The 22,153-nt window shown below is 44.3% G+C and overlaps 1 protein-coding gene and 1 pseudogene across 2 annotated transcripts in view; both read right to left on the reverse strand.

Annotated features, from left to right (window-relative positions):
• Positions 1-41: 41 nt before the first annotated feature.
• On the reverse strand, positions 42-14,629 carry LOC123461546 (annotated as a pseudogene).
• The window catches only part of E2f7 (E2F transcription factor 7), a 47,597-nt gene continuing 39,100 nt past the window's right edge, over positions 13,657-22,153 (reverse strand). The window contains exons 11-13 of one of the 2 annotated variants that reach the window (XM_004650130.2): positions 20,454-20,697; positions 18,065-18,483; positions 13,657-15,715 (exon numbers count right to left, since the gene is read on the reverse strand). In XM_004650130.2, coding sequence (XP_004650187.2) covers positions 15,545-15,715; positions 18,065-18,483; positions 20,454-20,697 — 834 coding nt within the window. In that variant the 3' untranslated portion in view covers positions 13,657-15,544. The remainder of the gene's footprint in view (positions 15,716-18,064; positions 18,484-20,453; positions 20,698-22,153) is intronic. The other variant, XM_045153168.1, reaches the window with a different exon arrangement.

The following is a 22,153-nucleotide window of genomic DNA, read 5'->3' on the forward strand; positions in this document are numbered from 1 at the left end:
AACCACACGAATAAATGGCATTTTATTAGAGTCCAGGGCTATCAGCTTTGGGCAGCAGCTGAGGGCAGCTTGACATAAGTCTTCATGGGGGGCAGTGGCCAAATCTTTCAACCAGCCCGGTCTCCCTTGCGGCACCACAATGCACTGTTAGGCCTCTTGCCCAGGCAGCGGCTCCGACCTTTTTTGCCGATGACCCCGCGTTGGTTATGATCAACGTTGGGTCCTGGACCCTGTTGCTATGCAAGCAGGGAGCACCTGCCTCTGCCTCTTGGAGCGCAGCTGGACAGCAGCTGTTGCGGTCGCTGGCGGCAGCCCCAGAGGGTGTGCGTCCCTCTCCCGAGCAGCGACTGCCATTCTGCCTGTCTGGTTCAAGTTCAGGATTGCAGCTCCTGCCTTCATGTTTTCTGTGGCAATGACCCAGCGTTTCCGGTTGCCTCCAGCCACCAGAGCTATGCCTGCTAACCTACAGGGATCATCGCGGCCTACTACCACCTTTTCGAAGGGTTTTCCAGCTTGGGCTGCGGCCCCCACGGGTGCCATGCACTTGATCCCGCCTGTGTGGTCGCGCCCGCCAGACCGCCTCATCTCCAGGGTCCTAATGGCATACTTACTTGGTTTGACTCATCCAGGATACAAACCTAGCACTAAGGTCCGCAGAGGAACGTACTGGGCAGCAGGGGGCAACACGGAGGCAGAGGGCAGTTGAAGAAGGGCATCGCTCAGCACTCAGGCGGCAGGGAGAAGGCTCCGGACCGGGCAGCAAGGGCCGGGGTCGCCAGGCTCAGGGAGCCCAGAGCGCAGGCCAGGGCGCCGAAGGCCACGGAGGGGTCAAATCTGCTGGACTCGGCATGCCTGTATCTTTACCCAGGCTGTCTGGCACTCCACAGACTCAATTTCAGTGAAACACGTGAGCGTAGGGAGCCACACATTCAAATTATCATATTCAAACTACTACAGATCCGGCCTCACAAAGTTACATGTAGAGCAATTGAGGAAGACCGTACCCACACACCTGCATGCACACACATACGAACATACACATGCATGCATACCATACTTTCTACCTACCTTCTGTGTTATGTACATTTTCCCGTGTTTCATAAAGAAGGTTCAAAACCTGTCCTTTTTGATTTTCAAAGCTTCCAGTATATATATTTTTGCCCATGCAAAATCTTCTATCCTTCCTGCAGGGGAGTGTCCTATTTCTCCTTTCCCTCCTTGATTTGGATCTTTCACTTGATTCCTCATCAGATAGTAACTCTCCTAATTTTTTTCCTCACCTTGAAATTCATTAAATAAATGATAAATGACCCAACAAACATGCTATTGTTTCTAGGCAAAACTGGCATTTTTAGCTTCTGCTTTCTGAGCATATCTGCCTTCTGAAGCGATTGTCATCCATCTATGATGTTCTGAAAGTACTTTGCACACTCCTGTTTAATAATTAAAACTATCTCGAGTGCTGCTAAAAGCTTCAGACACAGTCTTCCTCACCAGCTTGAGCGGAAGTCGAGAGCCCTAGCCCTGACGCTGTCTAGCTGAGTGATTCTTGGAGGGTACCTCACTTTCCACTTTCTTTTCCTGTCTCCACACTGAGGCAAGGTGGCAGGCTGACCTTGAGAGGCTCTTCTGACTCTGACAACTTGTGACCTTCTAGAAAACCTACAAAGGGAAGCATGGGAAACCTGCCATTGTTTTGAACACTTCTCTGGCTGTAGTCTAGTGAACCAGTTATTCTGCAGCCATTGAGGATATAGAAAGGAGAAATCATAATCATAGCATAGCCGATGCCTGCTGGGCAAGAATAACACTCAAAATCCTCAGGAGGCTGAGGCAGGAGGGCTAGGAGTTCAAGGCCAACCTAGGCTACATAGTGAGACTCTGTCTCGAAAAACAACAATAAAAATAAATAATTAATTAATTAAAAACCAGGAAAAACTCCCTGCACCAGTACTTTTCTGTTCTAATTTCAGCTGAAGAGTTATCTTGTAACTAATGGTCAGACTTTATATGAGAACTATTTATATTAAGGAATGAACCAGGGCTGGAGAGAAGGCTTAGCGGTTAAGCGCTTGCCTGTGAAGCCTAAGGACCCCGGTTCGAGGCTCGGTTCCCCAGGTCCCACGTTAGCCAGATGCACAAGGGGGCACACGCGTCTGGAGTTTGCAGAGGCTGGAGGCCCTAGCACACCCATTCTCTCTCTCTCCCTCTATCTGTCTTTCTCTGTGTCTGTCGATCTCAAATAAATTAAAAAAAAAAAAAAGGAATGAACCATAGAAAGAGAAATATGAATAAGGAGGGAAGAAGAATGCTAACATGTATTGAACACTTACTGTAGGCAGGGTAGAAAACACTCACAAAATTAAGCTCAAGGCAGAGAGGACTGAATACTTTATGAGTTTCTGGCCTTTTTCGTCCCAGATCCCCACTGGCTTGCACCTTGAAGTTCCTCACATGTGACTGCGTCAATGCGTGTGAGCTTCTAGCTGATAAATGTAGGTGCAAGTGAAGTGTCCTGCCCCTACGTCTGACTTTACGACACCCCCGAAGCATTCTCCTCTCATTCTTTCCTATGTCCAGTTTATCTGAGAAGGATACCTGGGGTGACCTTGAAAGACCTGTGTTGAAGATGACAGGTCTGCCTTTGACCCGCCACCCTCAAAGAGAGGTGTGCTATCAATGAAGAGGAAAACTCAAGTAGGGTTTGAAGCTTTATACATTTTGGGGTCCATTCATTATAGGGTAATAACAAACTAGTTAATACATGAATATCGTGTATTTTTCCTTTTATAGAGAAACTGAGGCTCAGTGTGAGGGGGTGGTGTCTTTCTCAGATTGTACAAGACCCACATTCCAGTCACTGTGAACCACTTCTCCAGGGCCTGCAAACATTCCCTCCAGGCACTGAGGGGACCTTGCAGAGTTTTAGTGGAGAAAATCCCAGCCTACTTTTACAAGGTGGACAAATATGGAGGATGATGGTAATTTTTGTACATTTTGAACCCAATATGAGCAAGGACTCATAGTGCTGGAGTCTGACAGAAGATAGATTTTGCCACTGACTGCTTCTATGAAAGGCAACTCTTTTTTACTTCTATGGTTATCAGATTTCCAACCTGGAAGATTAAAACAAAAATTAAAATAAAAAATAAATTTGCACCGAGGCACTATGGCACATCCTATAACCTCAGCACTTGGGAGGCTAAAGCGGGACAATCAGGAATTTCAGGCCAGCCTGGGCTACATAGCAAAGCATGTATATATACATACACACACATATATATGTATTCACATACATGTATATATGTGTACATGTTTATATGCATGTATATGTGTGTATATACACATATGTGTAAGCTTGGCCATGTGTATGGCTATTCTATCTTTCTGTTCCCATTTGCCCTTTCTCAAAACAGCAGTCAACTTTTCACTTAAATTCCATAGAGTGTTCTATTAGAGGACATGAAAGCTTTCAAAAAGTAGAGTGGAATGTTAAGTAATATGCAGCAAACTAAAAACAAAAAAATACATGTTATACATTTAGCGGAGTGTTTGGTGTACAAGTGCTCAATAAAATTACAGTCATGTTAAGGCACACTGAGTCCTTGGTGCAGTATTTGGGCACAATGTTCAGAGTTGCAGGAGAATTCCCGGTTTTCTTTTCCCGCTTTTATCTATTTTGGGGTGATTTTCCTTGCTATTAGTAAAAGTCACAGGCATTCTGCGCTGGTGTTTTAGAAAGACGGGGTAATTTGTGCAGCAACCATATTCTCCTTAGAGAACATCAGAGTTCAAGGTTAGTGTTCAAGAGCAATGAAGCTCTTTTAGTTGCTTAGCAACCCAAGTGTGTGTGTGTGGGGGGGGTGAATCTGTAAGCACTGGAGAAGAGAAAAGCAAAAAAAGAATATGAAAAACAATGAACTTAATGGCCAAATCATTCCCAGATGGGTGAAAAGGAGATTTATATAGCACTGGCTGGTATTTCTAAGTGCAGTTCGTTACATGACAGGGAAATTTAATGAAACAGCTTGAAATCCATCAGTGGCAAGTCACAGTGGACACTTTTTTTGTGTGTTCTAATGCAAGGGAAATGCAAACTGTTTATTTTACATGCTGATTGCAAAGGAAACACGGGAAACGGCTTGTCAGTCATCTGGCTTTGGAAATCCATCATGCTGCGCGGACACTACTGCCACCTTGTGGCCAGCGCTGGGAGCCATCGGGAGCAGAGATCAACGGGAGACCCTGCCTCAAACAAGATGGCAGGAAGGCATCCAAAGTTCTCCTCTGACCTCCACATGCATGAGTGTGTTTTTTTCTCTGTCTCTCTCTTTCTCTCTTACAAATGGGTAATTAAAAAAAAAAGGACAAAAGGCACTTTGGGCAAGAACTCAGAAATCATTTTTTAAACTGAGTTAACATTACCTAGAGAAAGTCCTTCCTGCAGGCCCCCTCTCAGACCAACGAGTGCGCAGGGGCTCGGCTCAGGTACCCCGAGACTCACTTTCAGAAGTTGTAGCACATGTTCAAGTTGCCGTGTAAAACTTTTGACTGCAAGTTTAACTGGTTGCAAGGAATATAATCTCCCGTGGCTTGTGAATATTGTCACTCCTTTCATGCACGCACAGCAATGTAATCTAAACACCACAGGGATTTGTTACATAACATCAGCTCTTATTAAACTGCACGAGCAAGTTCTTTCAAGTGAATCATTTTCACATAGTTCCATTTTCTTCCTCGGACTGTTATTTGAATTCCAGTTTCCTGACAGACTTATATTCTCATGTGTTATACAATTTTTTTTCTTTCCCTTTTTAAGGCAGGGTTTCATGTAGTCCAGGCTGGCCTGGAACTTGTGTGGCTGTGAATGACATTGAATTCCTCATGTTTTCTGCCTCTGGAGTCCAGGGATTACATATTTCTAATGTCTCATGTGACATACTTAATGCTAAATGTTAAAATGTTACTTACATAATACTATATATGTTAAAATGTTATATATCTAATACCATATGTATAAAACACATTCTCTGTAACAAAATAAATTAAGTTTAAATTGCAATTTATTGTTCTATGAGGATTTATTCAAATTTTTAGTACATGATTTTTTAATGTTAATAATTATTTAATTCAGTAAAATAATTCTTTATTTCGAAAGTTACCTCTTAGAAGGCTAAGGCCTTAAATAATTATGTGTTCATGATGAAGGTTCATTATTGCTAGTATGTGACAGGATCTGCATCAAGCCATTCATAATTATTTTTCCCCAGGAAATATTCTCAGAAAGAAACAATGGGGAAGGAAGGACTTTCTCTAGGTAATGTTAACTCAGTTTAAAAAATGATTTCTGAGTTCTTGCCCAAAGTGCCTTTTGTCCTTTTTTTTTTTAATTACCCATTTGTAAGAGAGAAAGAGAGAGACAGAGAAAAAAACACACTCATGCATGTGGAGGTCAGAGGAGAACTTTGGAATGCCTTCCTGCCATCCTGTTTGAGGCAGGGTCTCCCGTTGATCTCTGCTCTGTATAGCAGGCTGCCAATCCCACGAACTACCAGCATACTCCTGTTTCTACCTCCCGTCTTGCCACAGGAGGACTAGAACTACAGACACTGATTACTGCATCCAGCTTTACATGAGCTATGAGGATCTGAACTCAGTTCATCGGGTTTACTACACAGCTGCTTTGACATGCTGAGCCGTCTCCCTTGTATGCTTTTAATGGTTTTCTCTGTGTCTTCTTTTTCATCAGTGAACCGCTGGGCTAGGCCCTGCTTTAAGGTGTTGACAGCAAAATAATTGGAAACCAGTGGACCTGAGAGATATTTGATTGTTCCTCGTTAGAATCCCTGACTCTCAACACATACCAGTACTTCAGATATCCCAGTGGCAAGGGGCCAGTGTTGCCCCCACCCAGAGGGAACACCTCTGTCCCCTTCATTTGCAGGATAAGTAGTCTGTTCTCACCTGACATGAGAAAGGGGAGGAGAGTACCGGAAGAGTAGAACAGTTGACCAGAGAGTTCCTCATCAAATATATTTTAGAAATTAGTCAGAATGGAATCTTGGGGTATAAAGAAAATAGACTACCTTAAAGTGGCTTGAATATACCTCTCATTTAAAAAGTCTGCTCATTCTACATGAAAGCCAGTCTATAGTGGAGCTTTCCAGAAGACAGTAGAGGTCACAGTGAAGATTTCAATTTTGATTTTAATGAGTTTAAATAACTGTCACTTTTTCTAGAATGTCTTCTGCATTAGCAAAAAAAAAAAAAAGGTGACGTTAGGAGATGTTTATTGTCAGGTTGAAAGCCTTGGTTTTCTAAAGTCAGTTACAGTAGGTTGGCCCTCCTACTTCCTGTTTGCTGTGTTCTAAAATTGTGCCAGTCAGGATAGCATCCCCAAATCTCAGCCCTTGCAAACACCTTTTCCCTCTGCTCAGCCTGTGAGCTCACTGCGGGCTGGCCACCGCTCCGCTTCTTGCCCGGACAGCCCTTCAAAGACTGGCTTCCTGGCAGAGAGGAAAAAACAGGCTGAGGAAAACAGGAGCACTATCTCAAAACTTCTATTCCAAAGGAACACACGTCACTTCCGCCCCGGTTTCTGACCTTTGCAGAACTGAGCGGGTGAGGAGGCGCATTTCCTCCAGGAAGGGGCGGCAGATGGAAAGGCCAGTATGACAGCCTCATAATCATGAAAACCCAGGGCAGGAGCTCTGGTTGGACAGTAAGCAAATGGCTATCATTTTCTAAGATAAAAATATCAAAGAGTTTATTTTACCTTTTAAAAATTTATTTTATTTTTAAAATCTTGTTTATTTATTTATTTGAGAGCGACAGAGGAAGAGAGAGAGAGAGGGGGAGGGAGGGAAGGAGGGAGGGAGGGAGAGAGAGAGAGAGAGAGAGAGAGAGAGAGAGAATGGGTGCACCAGGGCCTCCAGCCACTGCATGAACTCCAGATGCATGCGCCCCTTGTGCATCTGGATAATGTGGGTACTGGGGAATCAAGCCTTGAACCAGGGTACTTAAGCTTCACAGGCAAGTGCTTAACTGCTAAGCCACCTCTCCAGCCCCAAATTTATTTTATTTTTACAAAGCATCTCCAGCATACAGAAAGACCCTGAGGTTAGCAGTCTCTTCTCTATCCGCAACAAACTGTTGACTGGCTTCACCCTGTGCAGATTACCACAGCTGCTGTGAGCGCATGGATGCAATGACCTGTCCTGTCTGCGTTCTAGAGGTCCACAGGGCTGTTCCTCATCCTCTGGCTCTTTCACTCTTTTCACCTAATCTTCAGTGATGTTCCTTAAGCCCTGGAGGAATGCTTATGTCCCGTGTAGGTCTAATGCTGTCAGCATTTTACCAGTTCTTAGTCTTCACATTAACCATCTCTTACTGCTGGGGGCAGGGGAAGGAGGGGGGAAGGCTTTCCTGATTAGGGCTGAGGGCAGAACTGATCTGCAGAAATAAAGATAAATATTTAACAGGCAGTTTGACAACACGATCTCTTACAGCTTTCTGTTGTAATGAACATTGGTACAGTAAGCACCTTTATACATCACTTTATGTTTCTTTGAGATTTACGCCCTTGAAATGATGGAAACACTTGACCAAAATGGCCTCGCAGGTTGAAAAAGCTAATTGCTTTTGTATACCAAGCTGGCTTTATTGATAGTGGCCTCAAAGGGTCAGCTTTATAGGAAAAGGGGTTGTGGCCAGTCTTAACTGAAACAACACAGTTCCAGAAGCTTCCCTGGGCCCCTGAGCTGTGTGTAAAGCAGTGGGCCAAGAAGCTGAGGGTGAGGGACAAAAACAAAAGAAAAGAAAAACCCTGAGACAGCCTTGGATCCAGAAGGTGGCCCCAGAACCATCCACCACGGAGATGGTCATGGAATCCAAGGACATCGTGGTGAGGTCAAAAGAGATAAGAGGAAGAGAGAGGAAGAGGGAGGGGGAGGACTCATTAACCCTTGCTCTGGTTGGGTGTCATGTCACTGTAAGGGAAGGGAATAAGGTTGTAGTGAAATCACTGTTGTTAGCTAGCGACTAGTTCCTGTGTTTTTCCATTCCAATTGAACCTGAATTTTGTTCAGGGGCCAATCTCCCCTCAAAGAGCCCATGGTCAACACCCAACCCCATAGGTTGGTCCCAGTGATGAAAGATAATCTTAGCCGGGCGTGGTGGCGTACGCCTTTAATCCCAGAACTCGGGAGGCAGAGGTAGGAGGATCACCATAAATTCGACTCCATCCTGAGACGACATAGGGAATTCCAGGTCAGCCAGGGCTAGTGTGAGACCCTACTTTGAAAAACAAAAACAAAAACAAACAACCAGAAAAAGATCATCTTGTTTAGGCCTACCTGATTGGAAAATGAACATTCAGCTTTTAATTCCTCTAACAAAACACTGGAGGTAATTTATACGGAGAAAAGGTTTACTTAGCCTCTGGCTTTTAGAAATTTAAAGGTGTGGCACCTTCCTAAGTAAGTTCAGAGATGGTGATGGTGGGCGGCATGTGTCAAAGAAAGAGGACTCAAGACAAGTGTAGTAGTTTGAATGGATGGCCCCCAGTACATTTGGGAGTTTATTAAAGCTTGTAAGTCAGCTCTCCAGCCACCTGGCTAGAGGAGGTGTCGCGGTGGGTGGATCCTAGGGTCGAGCCCCAAGGTGTGCTAGGGAGATTCCGGTCTACAGAATGCTTGAGCTTTGTCTGGAGTTCCTGTAGTGTGCTAGCTTCTGCTGGTGGTTACTTTGGGCTTTTTTCCCTGCGGGGATGTCTGGAAGCGGGGCCAGGGGGGGGGCAGCTTCTTCTGCCATTGTAGAACTCCCCTTTACCTGTAAGCTGCAACGAAGCCCTTCCTGACCATAAGCTGTATCTCGTCTGGAGGTTCATCCAGGGACCCAAGGCTGTCTACTGCAACAAGCCAGAAGAGAAAGAGGGAGGGGGAGAAGACCTGGGAAGGGAAGGGAGAGGGAGAGGAGTGATGGCAGGGCCCTCCTCCAGTGACCTAAGGACAACCTATATTTAAACCACAGCAAGCGTAGAGAACAGCATGGGTTTCTGAGAACCAAGGAGAACTGTCTGAGGGGCTCATAAAGCTCCTTTTTAGTCTTCCTTCTGAAAGAACTTTCAAAGAAGAATTCTTTCTTTCTTTTTCCCCCCTCTTCTGTTGAACTTGACTGTGTGGGACTAATTGCTGCATTCTGTGGGTAAAGCTGACACACAGAGCTAGGCACAAATGTGGCAAGAGTGAGAAGGAGCCCCTCATTGTTGGAATGTTTATGGTTGAAAGCTATTGCCACTAAAAGTTCCCTAGCAGCTTCCAGCAGCAAGTATGTGGGGAGCAGGCATGTGAGACTAAGTTCTGCCATGAGACAGAATGAAGGCTTAAAATAAAAATGAACTTGAGGGGCTGGAGAGATGGCTTACAAGTTAAGGTGCTAAGCTGCAAAGCCTAAAGGGCCCAGGTTCAACTCCCCAGAATCCACGTATGCTAGATACACAAGGTAGCACTTGCGTCTGGAGCACATGGTGGTGCATGCCTGTGGAGTTCATTTGTAGTGGTTAGAGGCCCTGGCATGCACATTGTTTCTTTAATAAGTATATAAATAAAATAAAATATTAAAAAATGAATCTGAGTCACTAAAAGCTGACCAAAAAGCACATCTGGAACCAGGTAGCAAGGGATTCTGGGAAAGTAGATGACAGGCTTCCAGACTCTGGGAGATGGGGAGTAGAAATGAATGCTGAGGGCCAGTTGGACCCAGTCTGTGAAGAGTCTGGAAGGAACAAAACCTGGAATGCTACTGAAGGCTTAGCAGCAGGAGGGTCATGAGTAAATTTATTTTATAAATATCGGTGACATTAGGCTGGAGAGATGGCTCTGTGGCTAAAGGTGCTTGCTTGCAAGGCCTCACAGGCCTGGGTCTATTCCCATTATCCACATAAAACCAGATACACATGCATATGGCATTCATTGCAGTGACAAGAAGCCCTGGTATGCCCATTCTCTTTATCTAATTCTCTGCTTGCAAGTAAATAAATAAATAACTTAATAAATAAATAAAATACTGGTGACACTGTGGAGCCATAAAAGTCAAATTAAAAGACTGACATAATTCTAAATAGCTAACTAGCTGTTTATCACTGAAACCATGCAATGAAAGAGCTCTCTAAAACCTCTTAATTTTTTTTTAACTTTTCCTGTAATTCTGCCTCTAGTATTCCCCCTTCTCTTGTGATTATACCTTTATGGAGAATACAGATGTAAAACAGTTGTGATTCCTGCCCTTCTGAAGCTAATATTCGTGTGTGTGTGTGTGTGTGTGTGTGTTATACGTATGTTTGTGTGTGTGAGTGCTGGTGTGCGTGTGTCACACACACACATGGAGGCCGGAGGACAACTTGGGCATCCGTTCTCACTTTCCACGTCACTTGAGGTAGCTCTCTCTGTGCACTGGGCGTCCACCAGGCAGGCTGGCTGTGAGCTCCCACACAGTGCCCGTCACGACTGCCGCCTCACCCTCAGTGAGTACACCGGGCTCAGACCCTGCCAAGCCCCTTGGCTTTGTGTGCACTCTAGGACATCCAAACTCAGGTACTCACTTACTTGGGCATGGAGTCATCTCAGCCCATCTTTTCTTTTTAGCGAACAATAGTTGTAAGAGTGCTGTTAGGAGAGTCATTTTTCTTGAACTGTAGTCTTATGTGAAAAGACTTTATGTAGGACTGGGGAGATTCCTCAGTCTGTAAACTGCTCACCTTGCAGCCAGCATGAGGGGTTGAGTTTGATCCCTACAACCCATGTAAAAATACTGTATGTCGTGGCGTGCCCTGGGCAAGTCCATACAGGAGGATTCCCGGGGTTCGTGGCTTCCCAGTCTAGCCTCATCAGTGAGGTCTAGGCCAATGAGAAGGCTGTCTCAGAGGTGGGCAGTGTACCTGAGGGACAGCACCAAGGCCGTCACCTGAAGTCGAGCAGATGCATTCAGTGCGCCTACACACGTACCTACGTATATACATGCAAGCCAACACCAAATTAAACATCCACCATTAATTTCATCAGTGCCTACTTTTCATTCTTTTTGTTGTTTTGTTATTTTGGGGGGGGGGGCGGAGCCTCACGCTATCCCAGGCTGGCCTGGAACTCATTCTGCAGCCCTTGCTGACTTCAAATTCAGCCAATCCTTTTACTTCAGCCTTCCCATTGCTGGGATTAAAGGCATGTGCCAGCACACCCGGCTCTGCTTTTCATTCTTTCCTTTTCTTTTATTTTTTATTTTTATTTTTGTTTTTCGAGGTAGGGTCTCACTCTGGCTCAGGCTGACCTGGAATTCACTATGTAGTCTCAGGGTGGCCTTGAACTCATGGTGATCCTCCTACCTCTGCCTCCCGAGTGCTGGGATTAAAGGCGTGCGCCACCACACCCGGCTCTTTCCTTTTCTTTTTTTGAGGTAGGGTCTCATTCTAGCTCAGGCTGATCTGGAATTCACTATGTAGTGTCAGGGTGGCCTCAAACTCACGGTGATCCTCCTACCTCTGCCTCCTGAGTGCTGGGATTAAAGGTGCGTGCCCAGCAAAAGAGCTATTTCCAACAATGGGTTTTAGATGTGATGATAAAAACTATTTTAGCTTGTGGCATGATCTAAATTTGGGAGCATTCAGGTCAGAGAAGACACTGAATTAATCAAACTGTTCATAGCACTAAAAAAAAAGTTTGATATGTGTGGAATCAAAAGTACCTTGACAATCATCTAGGAACATGGGCATCTGGGACAATGGAAGCTTATTACAGGATATTATTACATGGTGTGGATGCAGCACCAAGTTACACCAAGCGCTCTATCCCACAGGTGTTGGGTTCTGCAGAATTAAGGTTTTGCAAAACCAGTTTCACAACTATTGAGTCCCTTCACCCACAAGGCTGTGTGAGATGATTGGGGAAATGGAGTTAATGAGGTTATCCCTGGGCTAGCTGCAGGGCGAGGGGAGGTGTTTGCCTCTAGCCTTCCCGCAGCACCTTTCCAGTTCTGGTCACTGACTCCCTTGGGGGTGGGGGTGGGGTTGCAAAGCAGTGTTGCTAGAGGAACAGCTGCTACTGTAAACTAGGTTGGATTTACTAAGAGTGGGGGTCAGTGGAGACATGGGGAATGGGTTCATGGAGATAGCTGGGGACTGTTTCAAGTGCTGCCCCAATTTGTGTGGACTGCAGGAAAACCAGAGGCTATGAGGAAAGCAGCTGGAGGAAAATGTGTGGTCTGTGACACATTCAGACTTACAATCCCCCTAAGACATTGTCCACATGAACCAACTCTGATGTCGGTCAATCCCCTCACTCTGGAAGAGACCACACTATACTGCACAGCTCACTCTGAACATATAAACACCAAATGGAGTCATGTAAGGTTTGGCAGTGGTCCTAAGCTTTGGATTAAAGGCGAGCATCTGTTAGACCAGAAGCGCTTAACCATGGATCCCAACACTCATCCGGCATGGATATCAGCCTCACCTAATAGCTCCAAACCTACAGCCATTGGACGTGGTAGAAATCAGGGGAACAGCATGGCCCCTCATCCCTCCCACACTCCCAGGTTATCTGACACAATCGTTTTTGGTGTGTGAGAAGCAGAGGAAAAAATCTCAGCAAAAACAGCCAACTTGGGTTTCTCAGGGACTGGGTGGCCCCTACTATAAATGTAAATAAAGCATACCCATCAAGAAATACAACCAATATCTGTTACTGAATGTATTTTTTATTGCTATTTTATAAAGTTTGATATTTTTTTTTCTAAAAGAAATAAAATCGGTTTACATGTAGTAAAGTTACAAGTAGAGAGCTATAGATAATATAGCCATGAGGAAAAAGAGCAGAACTATGTAATATGGAAACCAAAGCAGTAAGCAGCAATAAAGTTAATGCCTACATAACCCCAGCAGTGCAATAAGATAAGCAGAAAGCACCTTTACACAGTTGCTTAAATACAGAAATAGCACCTTACAACAAGGGATTGAATAATGTAAACTTGGTAGGGTAGATTCAAGTATCAAAGTTATACCCCCAAATCTTGTACCAGAATGCACGGGCTTCACAAACCCTGGACGGTGCAGGGCACACAGCCCTCAGTGCTGACTCAAAGCTGCGATTCCTTAGCAGGATTCCCCCATGACGTTAGACGACAAGATTCTGGATTGCCATTGCATCTTCATTACCCAAAGTATCCAAGTCAAGCCAGCAGCTTCACTACTTCAGGTGTACTGTCAGAAAGATTCACTTCCTTGACAGAAACAACCACTGATTATTTTTATATCACAGAAGGCCACACCGAGTGGTACTCGGCACAGAAGTGACTTTCCTTCATATTGAGTGTGGTCACAAAGTCATACCACTCGTTTATGGAACTGCATTTCAACACTCAAGAACCACAACTTCTCTGAGGTTGATGTGGTCAAATCAAACTCACAGAATAATGATGACAAAGGAGATCATAAAGTTAAATTAAGTAGAGAGCATTCAGGAATAGGAAAAGAAAAAAAATTTATGTTTCCATCTAAATGCAAACTTCTTGGTCACAATATCTTGTTCTCTCTCTCTCTTTTTTTTTTTTTTTTTTTTGAGGTAGGGCCTCATTCTGGCTCAGGCTGACCTGGAATTAACTATGTAATCTCAGGGTGGCCTCAAACTCACAGCGCCTCTCCTACCTCTGCCTCCCGAGTGCTGGGATTAAAGGCGTCTGTCACCACACCTGGCTTTCACAATATCTTATGCACGTTCTCCAGCATTAACAGATTTCAAATCACACGCCCTGCACAGACTTACCCACTGCACATCCTATAACCTCCAGGAAGGCATGTTTTTATTTGCCCCAACAGGGATTCCAGCGGCATGGTTTAGGGTAGTTAATACGATGCAAGTGTCAATAGTTAGAACCACGTTTACTTTAACTCTAGTTAAGAGTTTTTAAAAAGAGGGAGAGAACACCACCTTGTAAGCTTTAAAGAAGTTTAGTGTTTACAAAAATCTGACGTAACAAATTTGTTGAATCTGGCTACCTATCTCAAGTTCTCATAAAAATATTGTGGGGGTGTAGTAAGGCGAATGGTATCCTGTAGTTAATATAAAGCTACTTTACTCAGACTCCCAGAGTCTCTTAAATTAATATTTTTATTTTTTCATATAATATTTTACTGGGTCCAAAAATATAAAATAAGTTCTATACTAAGATTCTAAATCTATGGTAGGTTAAAAGAGAGATCAAAGGAAGAAAAAAGGGAACCATTTACTCTGAAAAGTGAGGTAAACATTAATATGTCTAGAACACAAAATACTAGCTGGTTCCTTAAGGTCCCCCTGAAGTAACGTGTCTTCATGGTTTCTAGAATTGTGTTCGCGCCAGCATAGTCAGCCCCTGCACTCACCTGATCTCACTTTCTTGGGATACCAGACAGCTATGGTTTGAGTACTCTCAGAAATGGAAGCATGTATCTGTTTTCTCTGTGACCCCTCCAAACTTGAAGAAAATGAGTAAAAGAACAGAATTGTCTTTTGCTGTACATATTGCTATACTGTTGAGTCTTCAGAATCCAACCAGAATTCTCATCCAGGTCGCAATTTTCTGCATAATTACGCTCTATCATCCTGATTCATTTTACAACCAGCATCCATACGTGACCCTCTACAGTGAACAGTGACAGAGAAAGAAAATGCAGGGCGTGTAGTGAAGGGCAACTGAACACGGTAGGAGTTTCTGAAGCACATGGTCAAACCTCAGTGTTTGCAGTGAGTGGAGAGGCAGCACCAGGCCCTAAGACTTCACCTCCGTTCTCCTGCCCCGAGGCAGGGTCAGCACAGTTCATTGATAGCCAGGTGTGTCATTCACAGTTATTTTGGTCTTGACATTTGTCACGTATATACATTTATCCACATTATTAATAGGCTGTAGATTAAGTGCAGGGTAAATTATACATAAAAGTTATCAACATTCAAGTCGTCATACCCTGAAAGAAAATGTATTAGGCTGTAGTTGTAAACTTTTGCACTAAATCCCATTTTAGGAACAAAATAAATAATACCATAGGATTCATAACTGAAGGTGGCTTCCTGGCGAAGCCTAAGGAAGCAGTAGTGAGTTTAAGCTGTAGAAAGAAAGTTCTCTCACCACAGCCTTACTTAGGGTAAGTGCAAATTCATGTCACAAATGCTTACCCTGGTTAAGTGCTAGACAGCCCCCTTCAGGAAAACCGCACGGCTCCAGCCGCCTGTCCAGATGTCCTTCTAGCACTCTGACTTAAAACCACACCAGTTAGTGAGGGCTGCCACTGTGACACCAAGCAGAGCCTGAACTCTAGCTGGCAGGAAATGCTTAATTAAAAATCATTACTTTCAGGAAAACAGGTGATTCATGCTGTTGGAAAGTTAGTAGAACCAGTGGATGAAAGAGAAAGCGAGGATACGAGCCCAGGACAGGGATGGCAAGCATTCCACTGAGGACATCACCCAGGACGTGTGGATGTTCTCTTTGTTGTCCCCCCCACCCCTGCCGAGGCTGCGAGCTAGTCAGGCCCACTGCTGGGGATCTCCAGTCTCCTTTGGGCTGAGGTGGTGTTTCGGGTCTGATTCCTTTCTCTTCTTCTGACGATAGGGTCTCCAAGGCTACCTGGTGTCTTGAAAAATGTCTCACGATGTCTGCGTTGGATGCTCTTTGGGGTCACTGGAATGGGTGACTAAATAAAGAGAAAAACCAGAAGTAAAATGAAACTGACTCTTCTTTTTATTTAATTTTATTAAAATTTTTTTTGTTCATTTTTATTTATTTATTTGAGAGTGACAGAGAAAGAGGAAGATAGAGAGGGAGAATGGGTGCGCCAGGGCCTCCAGCCATTGCAAACAAACTCCAGATATGTGCGCCCCCTTGTGCATCTGGTTAATGTGAGCCCTGAGGAATCGAGCCTTGAACTGGGGTCCTTAGGCTTCACAGGCAAGCGCTTAACCGCTAAGCCATCTCTCCAGCCCTCTTTTTTATGTTTAAAAGTTATTTTATTTAGTTAGTTGAGAGAGAAAGAGACAGGGAGAGAGAGAGAGAGAGAGAGAGAGAGAGAGAGAGAGAGAGAGAGAGAGAGAGAGAATGGGCATGCCAGGGCTAGCTTAGTCACTGCAAATGAACTCCAAGAACTCTTGTGCATCTGGCTTATGTAGGTGGCTTTGCAGGCAAATGCCTTAACCGCTAAGCCACCTCTCCAGCCCCAAACCGACTCTTCTTGACCAGTGGTCCTGTGATGCCCATGTGGTTGCTCCCCCACTCTGCTGTCCTTTCACCTGCATCCCTTTAGTCTTCTGGACACCACTTAGCACAACTGGACATTCCATTCAGGTTGATTTGGGGTGCTGAAAGGCAGGCTATCAAAAAAGCTACATATGTGGCCAGGGTTGATAGCCAGGGCCTGGCCTCTCCTATCACTAGCTGGGTGATCCTTGGCAAACTGCTTCACCCATCTGTCTCTCGCCTACTTCATCACTGATGGGAATGAGTATCCACTTCACAGTGGTATAAGAATTAAGTGATAGGGCTAGAGGGATGGCTTAGCGGTTAAGGCATTTGCCTACAAAGCCAAAGGACCCAGGTTCAATTCCCCAGGACCCATGTTAGCCAGATGCACAAGGGAGTGAAATATGTCTGGAGTTTGTCATCAGTGGCTGGAGGCCCTGGCGTGCCCATTCTCTCTCTGTCTCTCTCTCTCTCTCTCTCTGTATCTTTCTCTGTCTATCAAATAAATAAATAAAGATATTAAAAAAAAGAAGTAATTGATAATGCTTGTAAACAGGAAGTACATGTAGACAGCTCCTTTTGCTCATATTTATCCTCTCATGATATTTATTTATTATTTAACATCCCCTAAAACAGTAGGGACCATTATTCTGTGTATGGCTATCTGCTTGTCTAGATCAGTAGCTGGCTCATAACTAATTATCAGAAAGTGTATGTTGGGGCTGGGGAAACAGCTCAGTGGCAGAGCACTTGCCTAGCATGGACTTGATCCTCAGCACTACAAAAAACTGAAACACAAAATCATGATTATTTCAATATCTGGCAAACTTCTGAGCCTCTGAAACTTATCTAAAGTATTTTTGGGCAAATATAACTTTTTTTTTTCTGAGAGTAACTAGTCACTTTGAACATCTTCATAGACTAGGAACTGAACAAATATTTGCGGACAGAGGCAAATGTATACAGATTTTAATGTACTTATTTATGAGACTTAGAGAAAGAGAAATAAAGACAGGAAGGGAGGAGAGAGAAAGAACAGAAGCTGGGCTTCTTGCCACTGCAAACAGGCTTTATATGGGTACTGGGGAACTGAACCCAGTCCAGCAGGCTTTACAAGCAAGTGCCTTTAACTGCTGAGCCACATTACCAGTCTCATTATGTATGTATATTTAAATGAGTATATATATGTATGTATGTATGTTCATTAGCTCCTAGACATCATATTCTACCAAATGTATGCTGAGAAGAACCTGAGTTAGATTTCTCTTATTAAAGTCTTCCCAGTTTCCCTTGATTGTTTTATAGCTGCGTACTTCAAATTCAGATTATTCTACTTGAATGAAATTAATGAAATTTCGAGATCACTGGAATCACCTAAATATGAAGCATTTCCCCAAATCTCCTTTTTATTATTTACTTTTTTTTTTTCTTTTTGATTTTTTGAAGTAGGGTCTCACTCTAGCCCAAACTGACCTGGAATTCACTATGTAGTCTCAGGATGGCCTTGAACTCATGGCGATCCACCTACCTCTCCCTCCCAAGTGCTGGGATTAAAGGCGTGTGCCACCATGCCCGGCTCCCAAATCTCCTTTAACTGTACCTAAAACAGCTCTGTCTAATTCTAGGAAACAAAATGATGACTGATAAAAGTCCTAGGGCATGTCATCTTTCACTTTGTATCTCGGTGCTCTGTAAAATAAGCAGTTGACATTGAGTCCCCAGTGGAAGCTAGGTAGCATAATGTGACTAAAACGAAAATTAAACATGAGCACACCCCATCACAGTGTGATGGAGCCGCAGGCCTCACCTGCTCTAATTTTACCGACACTGGATGTCCCGTGTATCCAGGGGACTCAGGGTGGACGACGGTGTGTGATCTTGACATCACTGGACTCAAGGTCAGTGAGTGCTGACCATGAAGCTGAGGGTCTGTGGAAGGGACTGTGGACACTGGGGTATCAATCATGGCCGCAGGGCTGACGAGAAGATGAGCTACAGATCCAATGGCAGGCAGGCCGAAACTTACAGGTCCAGTACTTGGGAGAACACCAGGAGCAGAGGGAATGGGTCCAGGCATTGCGGGGGAATAGAGAACAGGAAAAGGGCCCAAGGCTGGCGATGGCAAGACCATGCAAGGAAGCCCGAAGGACGGCAGCTGACTGGAAGACGGCCCCATGGTATGGGGTGTCTGACTGCCCGGTAAGAGCACATTGAAACCGTTTAGTCCTGAAATAGAGAGAGAACGGAGTCGACACCACAGCCCAAGGTTCTGTTCACGCCCATGTGTCCCGTGGCCCTTCCTAAGGGGAGTCCAAAATAAATCAGCAAATGATAGCACTTTCTCTTGCCTGACCAGGTCAAAACCTCTTTCTGGGCTCTTGCAGCCATGTGGTTCCTTCATGTTGGCATGCAAGACTGTACCCCAACATCTACCGGCATGACCATGTGGTCAGTGCCTGTGGAGCGGTCAAAATGAAAGTTCCATTGAACCGAACATGAGGGTGGAAGTGAAACTTGGATGAAAAAAATTGTTATTTTCTGTACCAAATTTTAATAGCACTAATAGTACCTTGACTGTCAGTACTAACAAGTACATGTATGTTCCACTGTGTACACTGCAGAGTTCTTACTATAACATTGAGCTTACCACATCTTTGAAATAATGACAATTCTGCACATTTTTTCTTTTTTTGACTTTTTAAGGTAGGGTGTCACTCTAGCCCAGGTTGACCTGGAATTCACTCTGTAGTCTCAGGGTGGCCTCAAAGTCATAGAAATCCTCCTACCCCTGCCTCCTGAGTGCTGGGGTTAAAGGCGTGCACCGCCACACCCGGCTGCACTTGCTTTTTATTAGAAGAAATAATTATAAAAATATTGTTCTACTTGTATTTCAATGTTTCTTTATAATCCCAATTACTTAATTGTCTGCATTATAAACATTCTGAGGAGTGATCTACAGACTTCCCCAGACCGTTTAATAACGGTAAAAAAAAGTAACAAAACAAGACAACCTTTCCTCCCAATTTAAACAAGCTAAAAGCCTGTGTTGGGCTATAATTTCAATTTAGCAGTGGCTGAATCACACCCTTTTTGAAGATATAATAAATGTGCTAGAACAAATCACCACCTATCTGTCTAGCAGGTCAGGCTTAAGCCTACAAGGAACTGAGGAGAATCAGTTTCAGTTGTGTGATGGCTAATTCTCACTGCCAACTTGGCTGGATTGGGAGTCACCCAGGAGACCCACCTCTGGGCATGTCTGTGAGGGTGTTACCCTCACTGAGGGGTTCAACTGAGCAGGGGAACCTGCCCTCCATGTGGGCAGCGCCATTCCACAGGCTGGAGTCTCAAAGCATGTGAGCACTGGCATTCATCTCTCTGCTTCCCAACTGTGGATGCAACATGACCAGCCACACCTCCCCACCATGATGGACTGGATCCGACCAAACTAAGAGCCAAAATCAACCCTTGCTCTCCTCAAGTAGTTTCCACAGCAACCAGCGACCAATATAAGTATCTGCATTAAGAACAACTTCATGTACACAGAATATCACTTTAAACATTAGGTCTCTAATGTAATTCACTTTCACTCAGAACAGCAACATCATTTGCTGTCTTACTAAGTGCCAGACACTGTTATTTTAACCCCTTTAGACTTGTTACGTCTACTTCAGTGTTCTCCGCGCACCTATGAGGCAGGTACTGACACTGCTATTTTATCAATAAGAACAGCTGAATACTCATCTTAAGTTCATGCGGATAACAAGTGGTTTTTAATGTCAAGCCCTCTTACTCCAGACCACAATGACATACTTGGTACTTCTAGACACTCAAAAAAAAAAAAAAAAAAAATTCAGAAATGCTGGCTGCTAATACTGGCTAACAGGTTCATTTTACTATTCTGAACTAATGCCAGATTTAGCTGAATTATAAATGTAAATAAGCTTTTTGCTTTTTTTTTTTTTTTTTGGGTAAACCAAGACAAGCTCAAGGCACAAGAGGATCATCTACCCTATGTATTTTCCCATTATGGCTGCAGATGGCCGAACAGTCTAAGGCAGCTGAGTGTAAACCAGTGCAGAGGCGACGGCAACAACCAACGAACTGCTTTCTTTCAACAGGTGACGCAGGCACAACTGTAAAACCCATTGGACAGCGTGAGCCCCACAGGGACTCTAAGCCACGGCTGCCCTTACCGGCTGGAGAGTGCACGTATAGATACTGCAGCAGAGAGGACTCTTGGGCGCTTTCGTTCTCTCTTGCCGGCTTTTCGTAGTTTGAAGGCGTTCCGCACTCAGAAGCAATGAAAGCGCTGGCAGCACTCTTGCCTGGAGCCTCTTCTCCAGGGGGTTCTTCCTTCACAGGAATGCCTTCCAGAGGTACAGATCCCCTGCTTCCCATGGTCATGGGAAAGGCAAGGTCTGTGAAGTCTGAGGGTTTCTAAGTAGAACCAAACCAGAAAACAGAAAGTAAAAATTCCAATGGTCAGGTTTAGATTAGCTTTCTCAAAATAGCAGCATGCAAACAAGGTGAAGCTACAGTGTGACATGCTGGTCTGTGCGTGAGTTGACTGCATCCTACTGATAGGCATAGCACAGAAATGGAATGTGTCTCTGTAGCCTTGTGATTCCCAAGTATAGAGAAGACAGAGATTTTAGTAATGCAAATCTGGCCATGGCAGACAACGCTGGTGACACCTAACAGAAGGGTGATGAAGAGACAGGTAAACACAGGGCACAGCTCGACAACACAGGGCACTGCTTAGCCTGGGAAGACAAAACATTCTTTCCTTGCAATGCACTTAGGAATGTGAGAGCCCCATCTGCACTGAGCTGCATGTCCGCTCCACTTCAAGCAGTGGAAGAAGTCTCCCTGCCCTTCAAAACCTTTGGTAACATCCCACTTACGGTCAGATTGCATTCCCATATGTGCTAAAGATATATCTGGGATTGGAAGATAGGGAACCACTTAACTTGAACTGAATTTGGCTGCAATGTTCAGTGAGGTAAATTGTCTTTTAAGGGAACTTTAGAGAGTATCCTCTATTTACCATCTAGGCCAGAATTGGCATGCATACGGTCAAAATCAGATGCATCACAGGAAGAGATATGCACACTACAGAAAAGGTGGTATAACCCAATTCTGCCAATCAGACTAGAAAACCACCCAAATTATACGTCTTAGCAGCTGACCCCTCCTGTGGCCTCCTTAAAAGTAATCTCCAGAGCCAGGTGTGTAGTGCACACCTTTAATCCCAGCGTTGGGAAGGATGAGGTTGGAGGATTGCTCTGAGTTCGAGGCTACCCTGAGAGTACATAGTGAATTCCAGGTCAGCTGGGGCTAGAGTGGGACCCTACCTCAAAAAAAAAAAAAAAAAAAAAAAAAATTAAAACAACAACAAAAGGAATCTCCAGGCAATAACCCAGGGCTCTTGAATAGTTTTTCACCTCAGTGGGCCATGTGTCTCTTGGTGGTGTATTCAAGCTTATACCATTGCTTTGCTGTTAATCAAGTTTCTTACTGTCTCACTTTTTGTGTGTATGTCTTCCAATTCTTTAAATAAGGCGCTAAGAACCTGGAAACACCCAGACAAAGACTACTGATAATAATGAACTTCTAAGAAATATGAGCTGACGCAAGGCTGTCTTGGTTGTCTAAGACATATGCTCTCATTCTACTTCGGATCTGCCTCCCCGGGCTATATCCAAAATTAGATAAGCTCATTCTGGCACGAGAAAGGCACAGAGGAGGAAGGTTCTTAATTAATGGGAAGATTTCCAGTGTGCCTAGCTGACTCACTGCAGACTGCCTTAATAACAGTACTTCAGCCTTCCGAGAGCTTCACTGGTCATAGCTCATTAACCTCTGCTTAGTTACTAAGTAAGGAATGTGGGCA

This window comes from Jaculus jaculus, chromosome 6, assembly GCF_020740685.1.
Source record: "Jaculus jaculus isolate mJacJac1 chromosome 6, mJacJac1.mat.Y.cur, whole genome shotgun sequence".
Classification (NCBI taxonomy): domain Eukaryota; kingdom Metazoa; phylum Chordata; class Mammalia; order Rodentia; family Dipodidae; genus Jaculus; species Jaculus jaculus.